General features: G+C 38.0%; 2 protein-coding genes and 1 long non-coding RNA gene across 3 annotated transcripts in view; 1 reads left to right on the top strand and 2 right to left on the bottom strand.

Annotated features, from left to right (window-relative positions):
* Positions 1 to 2491, bottom strand: part of LOC109542546 (dnaJ homolog subfamily C member 11) — a gene marked incomplete in the record, with an annotated part of 13480 nt that extends 10989 nt beyond the window's left edge. The window contains 3 exon segments of the mRNA XM_048664647.1: positions 1574 to 1829; positions 1913 to 2042; positions 2172 to 2491. Coding sequence (XP_048520604.1) covers positions 1574 to 1829; positions 1913 to 2042; positions 2172 to 2243 — 458 coding nt within the window.
* A 6-nt stretch (positions 2492 to 2497) lies between these two features.
* On the top strand, positions 2498 to 4176 carry LOC109542542. The gene is made up of 2 exons (XR_002172435.2): positions 2498 to 3059; positions 3878 to 4176. It is a non-coding gene; the product is annotated as an uncharacterized LOC109542542 (long non-coding RNA).
* LOC109542539 (glypican-6) overlaps positions 4125 to 11639 on the bottom strand; it is a 59058-nt gene continuing 51543 nt past the window's right edge. Inside the window, exons 2-6 of the mRNA XM_019911804.2 lie at positions 9992 to 10138; positions 7955 to 8197; positions 7537 to 7851; positions 7134 to 7474; positions 4125 to 5261 (exon numbers count right to left, since the gene is read on the bottom strand). Of these exons, the coding sequence (XP_019767363.2) occupies positions 4728 to 5261; positions 7134 to 7474; positions 7537 to 7851; positions 7955 to 8197; positions 9992 to 10138 (1580 nt within the window). The 3' untranslated portion in view covers positions 4125 to 4727. The remainder of the gene's footprint in view (positions 5262 to 7133; positions 7475 to 7536; positions 7852 to 7954; positions 8198 to 9991; positions 10139 to 11639) is intronic.

Raw genomic sequence — 11639 nt, 5'->3', positions numbered from 1 at the left:
TGTTCTGTTAGAATCGCTGAAAACTGTTTTCCAAAATTCGCAGCGGGTAGTGTACAGCATCGATTTCTGTGGAACCCAGTAGCTGTCAAAACTTTTACATTTTTACGAATAACTCGAAAATCGTAAATTTTTCAGGTAAAACGGTTGAAACAAACATAAATTAAAATTGAATGGCCAATCTGAAAATAACAAAAAAAAGGGGGGGTTTCATTTAAAAAACCAGAGTTGGTAACTACCACACGTTTATGATGCACCCTGTATATTGGAAAGTAATTTTAGAATGTGGACCTTTTAAACGTGAAAAACTTTCGTTGGACGAATTTTCTTGTAAACTTCATATTTACTGAGATATCGCACTTTGACGCACTAATGAGCAACCCTGTATATTTTTAGATTTCCTGGTTTTAGAAATATATATATGTATTGCCTAGATTTGTATTAGCCGTTTTTTCTGTTCTATGTTTTAAAAATGTTAAATTTCAACAAATTATTTATTTAAATAACCCCATTGGATAGGACCCGCTCGTCCAATCCAGATAACATTTTCATTTTAAAAAGGTGCTAGCGGGCGAACGTTATGGGGTGGAGAAAGCGCCTTGTAGAATTTTAAGGCTACTTTGATTTGTTGCTATTTATAATTTTTAAAACGTAATATAAAAAAAACGGCTAATACGAGTAGAAATATAGGCAAAATATATATTTTTGAAATCAGGAAAAAAAATCCTATCGGTTTGTCTAAAAATATGTACTTACGGTGTTTATTTAAAAAACATACTTTATGACAAATTTTGACATTTCTGTGTTTTATATTTTTATTTTAGATTCTTATTTAAAAAAGTATAGTAAAATTAAAGTACTTTTGTGTTAGTCACTTTCACATTTTACTTTGAAATATACGATCTAGGAAGGGTGTCAACTTATGAGTACTTATGAGTACCTTGTACCTAAACAATAAATTGGGCAAATAAATCACTTTCTTCAGTTTTGTTATTAATTTGACTCAATCGTGCAGGACTTGGAGTTAATTCCCCCTGTGTGCGTTATTACCTTGGTGGTAAACCTGCATGAAGAAATTAAAAGGAAAAATGAAGAATTCATCTAAGACTTAAGGAATGATGGTCAAATTATGCGCAAAATGGGCCGATTTTTGATCTTACAGATGAAGATGATTCTCATGAATACTGAAACTGGCTCTTACTTTATCTTTTTGGCTTAAGCATTTCTGTACTCAAAAAAGCAAATAACACAACAAATAAAAAATGTATGATCACTTGGAAAAATTCAAAGAATAGAATAGATATAAGAAACTTTATAATTGAAGAACTTTAACGGTCGATAGAAAATCCAATTTTCATTCCGAGATGAAAATCCCTAGCATACAAACATTTAAGTCTTGTTCTATGTTATGAATCGTAACACTCAAATTACGCCTCCATATCGCACAATTATTGATACATTTTTAAAAGTACTTATTCGGTATTCTTATAATAATATAGGTAATATTTTGAATATATTAATATTTCATATAATAGGTAATTATTTGAAATTATAATTTCTTTAATTTACTTCTTACCTGTCATATTCATCTTCGAATAGATCTGCATCGTATGGATTAAACAAGTCGGTGGCATTTACAGCAATTGTTATATTGCCAGTTGGGTTCGTCGCTTGCCTCTTCTGTCTCTCTGCCCTCTCTTCAGCTAGTTGTTCGTACTCTGCGCGGATTTCTGCTGGTGTTTTTGTTCTTTGTACAATTTCCCAACCCTCTGTCTCCAAACCTTTTATACCCAATGAATCATAAATGGCGCGCTGATGAGGGTCTGATAAAACTAAAAACAAATTGAAATTAACAGAGAATCACGTATTATATTAGCTATTATTAGAGGAATTGGAGTGTGTACTAGTAATGTACCTTCATAAGCTTTCTTGGTCTTGTTGAACATTATTTCCGCTTTTGATTTAAGGCCTGGGTCCAAATGCTTATCGGGATGATACATGCGACTGAGGCGACGGTATGCATTATTAATTTCTTCTCTAGAAGCCTAAGTATACAGATAGCTGAGCTGATCCATTGCACAAGTTTATAGGTTAGAGAATATAATTCACATTTTGCATAATATAATTTCACCCTATCAGAAACGAACATCCAGATTTTTTTAAACAAAAGTTACCTCTTTTGGAACATTCAAAAAACTATAGAAGTCCTGGTCAGAGACGTTTTCCTCATCTGAGTCCAAATCCATGTTTGTGGTAGAATTGGGTACAATTCGATGTCAGAAATTGTCAAGGATTTTGTTTAAAAACGAGAGTGAAATACACTGAAATGCATGATACCTAATTCCAAATTATAGGCCAGCAACTACACTTTTCCTTTAAAAAGTTATCGTAAATTTAACAGAAATTTGGGGGTTAAGGCAAAATTTTTCACATCCAATGCAGTAACTAATCGCAACACAGCACTGTGACAGTACTATTACGTCATAGCCGAGCAACGTCAAATTCACGTCAAATTTTAAATAATTTTCGTTTGGTCTAGGCACAGATCACTCTGCCAGAGTGACCTCTGTGATCTGTGGGTTGACGTCAACTGAGTGTCTGTCATAGAGTAAATAAAATAATAAATAATAAAATGTATAAAATAATTATTTTATTTACGTTATGGTGTCAGCCAGACAAGACCGGAAAGTACTTGTCTGACTAATTTTCCCAGTGCGTTTGCTGCAATAAAATGCTTAATAAGTGCACATAAACTAATGAAATATTTGGCATAAATTCGTTTATTCGCAAAGTAATTTCGATACTATCGAGAGTGAGGAAATATCGATTTTATAATCGATAATGTGTAATGTGTCAGTGTATATCGACCTTGTACTTCAGGATGTAAAGGCCATTGACACTGAACTCCACCTGTTGCTTTTGTTTTGTTTGCGTGGATCCCGAATGTCATTAGTAAATAACCTCACTTGCATTTTACACGTAGAACCTGTTAAGTTTGTGCTACTGCAAGACAGCTGCCTAGTGGGCCCCATTTAAGCATCACCAGTCACTGATACATACTAGTAAGTAAACATCATAGTATTAAATGTTTTCATTTTGTCTTCAAAGTATCGAAGGATGTTCCTTATGAAGACAATGTTTTCCAGCTGGTTGTTCTGAGATTGGGAAATCTAAAGAATACTGCCATATAAAGTTGACACTGTTTGCCCAAGAAGTCCCATTTTCGTTCATTACGCTTGTTAAACTGTCATAATAGCATCATGTGGGGTTTAGAAACTTTTATGGGTCAGAGCTTGAAATGTACAAATTCCATTTGATCTGATCAGCCAACTTCACCTGATCGAAAATTCGCCTTTTTTTTTCGTTTCTCTCAATTATTTGAATGGTCTATTTGGGCTTCTTTTTCTAGGAACGGTATAATGAAGGGCTGCATCTTTATTGCGTTCAAATTCAGTCACATTGGCTTGATTTCAGCCACCATTTCATATAGTAGTTCCAGATCAGACGTCATATCTTATCAGTTTTTTTATTTCAAATGTTTCATCTGTTCTGTGGTTAAACTACAGAACACTGTGATAACTGATCTAGAATTGCATACGAAAGTAGTGCGTCTTACATCGGCGAGACTTATCGGCTTAAACATTGAAGCCCCCATGTAAGCTGAGGAGTATCGAACATGTGCGACCATAACACAGTCATCAGCTTAAAACAAGACTTTTGAAGCCCCGGGTTTAACAAAAAAACTAAGAATTCAGGCACATGAAAAGAGTTAACAATGAAGTCGCTTTGGGAAGTAAAAACCAAAAACAGCACCCAATTACTTATAACGAGATTATTTACCGTCGGCGTATGTTGTAAGTACGATCGTTGTCTGTTCTAGATAAAATGCCGAAGGTACTGAAAGGTGGCAAACAAAAAATCACATCGAAAGAAAAGCAAAAATTGAAAAAAGAGTATCAAGAAACGCAGAAGCAACTAAAAACCATCGTACTACCGGCTCTAGGGGTAGTTTTCCTATTCATCGTAGTCTATGTGTACCTGAAGACCAGGCCTATCAGGAGCAACTTCGACTGACGTAAATCATCCCCCTTCCCACATAAACATTAAGGGAAATGTTTAAGGCGCAATAGTTTCTAATTGTTTTATTTTGTACAAAATAAATAAATATTTTCTTAAAAACCTTGATTATTTCCGTTTGATTTGAGAAGCGAAATCCATAAGCTTGTAAGTCATACGAAACATATACACAAAATACAAATGTTTGATTCTAGTATAGCTAGCTAGGCGATTAAAGTATGAAAACCTGTAACTTCTTAATCGAAGCTGTAAGTAAGTAAGTACATGTTTTGGACCCGACATTCATAGATTTACAATAAACAACCTAAACTAGGGGGTGGCTTGTTTAAGGATCATATTTATTTAATAACAGACACAACTTTTGTTGCTTGTAGGTTGAACAACTATAGACATCGCAGTTTCCACTTAATATTTACAATAGTTACAGCGATGGGCGAAGTGTTTTTTCATTCGGCAGTATTGAAAAGACCAGCCGATTTTAGAGATTGGCATACTTTAAGTCGTCCTGGCTCCATACAGTTTACACATAATGACCGTTTCATATGTAGAAATTTATGTAACTCGAATGGGCAAAGAAGGCACGCGTTAACGCCTGTCCATTCGAGAACCCTACACTTGTCTATGTCTCTCTATTTACACGAACTATACAAATATCACAGCAAGTCCTTAATGGCACCACCGAACCAGACCATCACCATGGGCAAGAGGAACTGAATGAGAGCCCTGGTAAGCGACATGGAGTTCACGTTAGCACTGGAAGTCCGTACGACTTCTGGCCTGAACGTGCTCGTCACCGGAGGTAACGAAACTTCTTCTATTCTATGAATATCGATCGTTAGGTCATCATCGCCGCCCTCCTGTTTGGTTTCTTCCGACGTGTCTTCATTCTCCTCGTCGCCCGACCCCGAACCGCTTCCTTCGAAAGTTTCCTCACTGTCGTCGATTATTTCCACGTCCTGGCCATGATAGGCTTTGCGCAACTTCTCAGTCAAACCGTTCAGGATGTGAATTTGGCCACTTATCTGCGGGGTTTCAGTAGGTTCAGCTTTGAAAGTAGGCGAGTTGTAGCTGCCGATCGTGGTTCCGTTCCAACAGTTGCCGTCGTCACTTGGACCCGCCGATATGTTGTCGTTGTTGCAATATTGATAGGGCAACTGGACCCAGAATTGTTTAGTTGTCTTTATTTTCTGCAAAAAAATATATTATTATTAACCAGTTTTAGCTGGTGAAGGTAAAATTGAACAGAAACTTGGTACTTCTGGGGGTGTAGTACTATGAATTTTTCTAACTCTTTGGCTCATTTGCATAATAAAATATGGAGTTTTGCTGATCACTTTTTTCCTTGATGCATTCTCACGATTTAAAATTTTAATATACAGTCTCGTAAGCTCATGATCAAAAGGGTACTGCGATATTCTTTGGACCAAAAGAAGACGATCTCCCCTAACTCTTATTAACAAAAAATGTCTGGCTCCTACGCTCTTTCGAAATTTTGGGAGAATGGTACGATGTATTTTAGTGAAACTCGCTGTGAATTTGTTCTTATGCAAGACTCAGATTTTGATGAAACAATCGAGTTCAGCCGTTTTGGACAAGTGGTGAATTCTTGAGTGTCGTCGTACAAAAACTACCAGAACTTTTTAGTTGGATGTCGAAATCAACTCATTTTTTTTAGGTTGACGCACTAATCATTTGTTCACAATATTGTGCTCTTTGTAAAATCTGGTAGCATTCATAGTTTTTGCGTAGTTTTGCATTTACTGCAAATATGCGCCGCGTAAACGCGTACGCTTTCACGCAAATTGTCTTCGCAAAATCCTAATACTTTGACCATGTCGGTCACTTCTTTATTAGAAAAGAACATTTTTTTGACGAACTTTGACCATCAATAGCAGAGGAGCCAGACATTTTTTGTTAATAAAAGTTAGGTCAGATCGTCTTCTTTTGGTCCAACGAATATCGCACTACCCTTTTGATCATGAGCTTACGGGACACCCTGTATGTATGGATGAAATACGCATCAGCTCGCATCAGACATCGCGCATAAAGCGAAGATAATTTTCGAACCTACTCTCACTTTAGTCAACAACCGTCAAATTTAATTCTTTTTGTCAGTTGTGAAAGTAAATTAAAATTATGGATTGGTTTTGTAAGTATATAATTGCGCTCAAGCACAGACTAATCAGTTAAGCAGTTAGTGCATGCTAGTGAGTGCGAACTTTTACCAAAAGTGAGTAAAAAACCGCCCATTTTCATTTTCGTCCACAAAACCTGATTTGAGGCCTAAACATGACGGTTTGGTTTGCAAAACGCTTTTGCAGTCTTGAAACGTTGATTTATTGAAAAGTTGCCTGTCTTCCATTCAAGGTGCGCTTAATATTAGTCGATGATTTCCTTATTGTTATAACGGCTTTCTTCCAAGGATTATCAATAGTTTAGAGTAACTGACGTGCAAAGCGCGAGCAAAAACTGCTGTAAACGATCCAAACATTGAACCGACGTCACGAACACGCACAAAACATTAATTCCTGAATTATGGAATTCACCACGCACATGATCATTTGTTCTTTCACAGTTTATCCGAGCGCCGGTTAATTCTGGAACGAATTACGTCTATGCCCATCTGTTCCAGATCCACGTGTAAACAGGAGAGGCATATATCGGCAGTTATTCACACAGATGATGCATAAACACGATATAAATTACCGTGATACGGAGTTTATTTTGATTTGCTACTTTTTTACGCAGTCATTTGTCAGGTCTCGTTCAAATGGGGGGGAATGGTTGCGTCCCACATCCGCCTCCTAATGTGGAATGATCATTAGCTTGTTGGCAGACATCATGACATGTTTATGGGATTCATTTTCAACTGCACTTTGGTATCAATTTGTTCACACAGTTGGAACAGCTGGACTCCAAACACTCCTTATAAGATATCCTAAGTTAATATTAATCCCTAACAGCACCAAATAATGTTGGAAACTTGAGCGCCACGTATATGAGCGGTTTAATTATAGCGCAGAAGTACCAGTGTAGCTTTGAGGAAAAATTCCACTTACGATCTTGATATCCTCAATCAATTTCTCCAGAGTTAAGTGCTGCTGCTGCTCAACTCTCTCCTGAACCTTCTTGTGTTTTCTGTTCTTCCCACCGCCGCCCATTTTCATCGTTTCGAACTTCAGCTCCATGGAAGTGTTGTCTTCTTCGCTGTCGTAACCTGCCGACCTGCTGGGTCTCTTGAGGCCTAAAGTGCCACACTTCTGCTGGATTTTCTGCGATACCTCAGCCCCTACTTCTTGGAAGTTCATTATAGCTTCCGATATTTTGATATTCAGTGGCTCCACCACGGAATCGACGTTATAGGGGCCTGTGAGTCGATCAGCCACCTTGTCGATTGCAGCTGAAAGTAGCAAAAATACATTAGTTTTTGTCAGTTGAAACTGGTTACCTATCCTAACTCACCAACAAAATTATCCCAGCTATCGCTCAGTTGGATGTGATTTCTCATACAACTAGCGATGGTGTCTATGCAATATTGCGAACAAGATCCAGCGCCGGTTTCGCCTCTACAGACTCCGCAGACTTGCATTAGTGTTAACTGCCTTGCACAGTCTTCATCCATATGCAAAGAGGGCGCTTCTCGAATGGCTTCAGCTGCTCGGGTCAGCGACTTGTAAAAAGTTCGCGTAGCTACAAAGGCCCGTTTTAGTTGCTGAGTTAGCTTGTGTGGAACATCTCCGAACGGTTTCACTTCTTGCATATGGTTGTTTACGCAGGCTGAAACAAGTTGGAACAAACCTCTTATTGGTCGAAAATCGCAAATTTGCATGTTTATGTGTCGTTGAAAGGTGCAATCTTGAAACCCTTGTAAGCCACTTACCTATATAGGTTTCGTCAAAATTGTATTGAGAGTTAATAACAGTGAACATCCGCTGATAGAGAATGCCGAAGAAAGTGTCCATAGTGTCCGCAAGACGCACAGTTCCCTTCTTGTAGTAGGTTTCGAGCTCGTTGAAGAAATCGCTGAATACCTCGGCATTGTCCAGATAGATTTTGCCGTAAGTTCGCTCGAACATCTCGTGGAATTCCCGTTTCGAATTGTTCATCATGCTTCGGAATATTTCTGTAAATAGAATTTGTTTTAGTTGCGGAACATTACCGGGAAATTGACTAGGAAACATTGTTGTTTAACATAATTGTCCTTACACTGGGTAATTGCAATCTTATAAACATGCAAGACACTGTGAGACGCAGCAAAACGCGCAAAACAACACAATTGCCGTAGAAAGCATTTATTTGCCTTATCGAAGTTGTTCGAATTTTAGTCGGTTTTCTGGGTTTTTGCGATTTTTTTAGTGCGCTGGGTGCAGAAATAGGAAATTTATGCAATTAAAAAAAATCAAGTGTGTTCAATCTTGGGATCTGGCCGCCCAGGACCATTTGGACCTTTAACAAACATCTTGTGTTTGGATGCATGCAATTTTGGATACTAAAAAAAGCTTGGATTTATTGTTAACTTCGATCTTCCAGTTTTTTTTATGATTTATTTTATTCCTGTATTAGTTGTAAATTCCGAGCTTTTTGTAGCGAGTTTGAGTCGTGTGTTGCCGGTTAGCGCAAGAATACACTATGCCCAGCGATAACCCCATTAACCATAACACTAAGAAATTAAGAAATAAAAATAATTAACCCATTCCTGTTGTGCCTATGTGCCACCAATGGTCCCACATAGGGCCGATACGTTGGCCCAAGTTCAATGCATTAGAAGAATTTGGCATGGTATAATGGACGAAAACGATTGCAGAAGTGGTTTGTTAACCGGTTCGTTAAAACGTTCAGCATTTGATTTGTTGAAAATTGCGACGCCCCATGAGTTCCAATTGGCATTAAATGGACAATGAAAGTGACTGAGGAGGCATATTAATAACCGACTTGAATTACATTATGCTAATTCAAGGCGTTTATCAGACTGGAAAGTAGCGAACCATTGATTGAATGGTGAATTGGCAAAATCATGTGGGTATTGTGCAGCAATTCGGTTCTCTAGGTCTAAATTTTTTTTAAAAGTTTTTTTTCGTTTTGAGACGCGCTCTATGTCGCATAACAACTAACGTACTACTGATTGCCTACGCCCTCTGGCGGTGATTTCAATTCTTCAAATGAAAACTGTCTATTGACATATCAGTACGTGATGAATGATTTATCGTTGTGTAAGCAGCTGTCAGCGACAAAAGTCAGAAATGACAAAATTGATAGTCGGTGGGACCGTGCGTGGGATAAATGCCCGCATACCGATACGATATGTAAATATGACATAGAGCCCATAAATATTAATTCACCGAAAAGAGGATCGATGATAGGCAAATATGTAAATGGAAGAAGATCCGGCCAATATTTGGAATGCGATGGACAATCGATCTTGATACCCGATAACAATTGATTGTTGACGATGAGTACCACTAAGAGGTGTGCCCTGTACCTACAAGCTGTTTCATTGGCAAATTGATCAATAGTGAAACAACACGTGGGCAGCAATTCATTGTTATTTTCAACAATACCATTTTTTTAACTGCTCATTTTCTCCTTGAGGCTTAATTTCAACTTTATTCAGCTTCAAGTACCTACGAAAAGTCATTGTGACATTGCCAGTGTGAAACGTCCATGAGACCTCTAATACGACACTCAATTTTAGAAGTTATTTATCAAAAGATGTACTTTTAAGAGTGAACAGTGATCAAATCCTTTCTTTCTGATCGTTGATCATGTGAATATTGTTCGAAATTTCTGAGACTTTATTGCTTGATTTGACACGTTTCGGTTTTTTCTTATAAACCATCATCAGATTTAAAATTTCAAAACCGGCAACCTCGAAATATGAAACGTAAATTCTTTGCTGACCAAAATGTGTAAGACTTACCATCGAATTTCCTTGCCCTCGTTTCAACGAGAGTGGCAACCTTCACTACGGTGTCTTTGAGGTATTTTTCAATGTCGCTGTGACTTTGCGCCTTTAAATCGTTCTCCAAAGAATCATTGCAGCAACTGTCCTCCCCACATATGAAGCCTGGAACAAGACAAATTATTTGAATTTTTCTAAAATAATATCGGTGCGGGAAGTGCGGAAAAACAATCCCAAGCGGCAACGCTGTAAGCGAAATGACTAAGGAAGTTTCCAGACAGTTCGACGGATTTAGAATAGGAAATGTTCCGTAATTGAACCAGAATATTCGAGTGTTGCCATAAGGCTATATAAGGCAAGCGCGACGCGCCCTAGTTAGTGAACGAGCTATTGAATCAAGATTAAATACTAGCGCGATTATTGTTGGTGATAATTTGCGTTGTGGTTGTGATTGTTGAATTGTGATGGCAAACAGAGCGAGTTACTGAAATCTTTCGAACCCCAAAAACGTTACAATATAAATAATAGGTCTAGAGAAACTGGCAATTGTGCGGGCTTCTAAATGCAAAAGCTGCAACATCTGCCCACTAAAAAAGTGGCAATAACGTACAAAGCTGAGAGCATGAGATCACCATTGTCTGCGGCTTTTTGCGCTTGAAGAACAATGACATCATTTTAAAAAATCTAAAATAATGCGCTGACTAATTTGACGATTCCTCATTGAAAGTGAATGAAGTGTGCAGTACAGCTAAACAGAGAGTTTTGCTCGAAAAAACTATGTTTATTTATCCTGTATAATTTATTATTCAACAGAAGCGACACTGTTCAATGCCATTCGGATGAGCTGAAAGAACGGCGTGAAAGACAAATAATTTGTTGAAAAAGCTGTTGCTCAAGCTACAGGTGGTCTGGAGGGTCTTTTCAACATAACCAACCCAGACATGAGCTTTCATGTATAGGTTGCCGTTAGTTTTAATAGATTTGTATCGACTAGGGACGCCTATTCATCATACGTTCGCGACATAAACCCGAAGAATAGAGAACGTCTATTTACCAAAGCGACCAAAGTCTTATTGTCAAGCAGCTTATTAGGTTCAGTCGGAGCTTTTAATATGCCTACTTGAGCAAAAGCGGATTCTTTTGTGCAGAGTTGGAATATCAAGTTTACTACTCCGCCCTAAATAATAAGAAAAAAATTATAAAAAAGGCATTCCAAGCCGCCGAGGAATTTATAAAGATTTGCGGTTTTGTATGAATCACCACACGCCCTGCGGCATTATCCGCTGCAAACGCCCAATCTCGAATTAAAAACAAGATGAATGAATCGTCGCCTTAATGCTACCCTGGCCGTCAACTTCCAGGTAAAAAGATGGGTCTTCGTATAATTCAGGTAAGGCAGACCGGATGCCTCACATTCCGCATTGGTGAAAGATAAATTTGTATTTGAACAGCTCCCCTCGCATGTTCAGACTGGTTCCTTGCCTGCCAGAACTTGTTGGGGGTGACACCAACACAATGATGTTGCCCGTATGGCATCTTTCGATTTATTAGAAAACATTAGCGGATAAAAATGAAATCAGTGACGTTTGGAGCTGTTGTGGTCCAAGAAATGAAAGAATGGGTGTTCCTATTCCAAATCATTTCAAGGAAAAACCGCTTGCCTTTA

The sequence above is a fragment of the Dendroctonus ponderosae genome, unplaced genomic scaffold (assembly GCF_020466585.1).
Source record: "Dendroctonus ponderosae isolate FM_Combo_2020 unplaced genomic scaffold, Dpon_F_20191213v2 Dpon_F_20191213_3, whole genome shotgun sequence".
NCBI classification, from domain to species: Eukaryota; Metazoa; Arthropoda; class Insecta; order Coleoptera; family Curculionidae; genus Dendroctonus; species Dendroctonus ponderosae.
The sequence above is the reverse complement of the archived record's forward strand: the minus strand, read 5'-3'. Positions and strand labels throughout refer to the sequence as shown.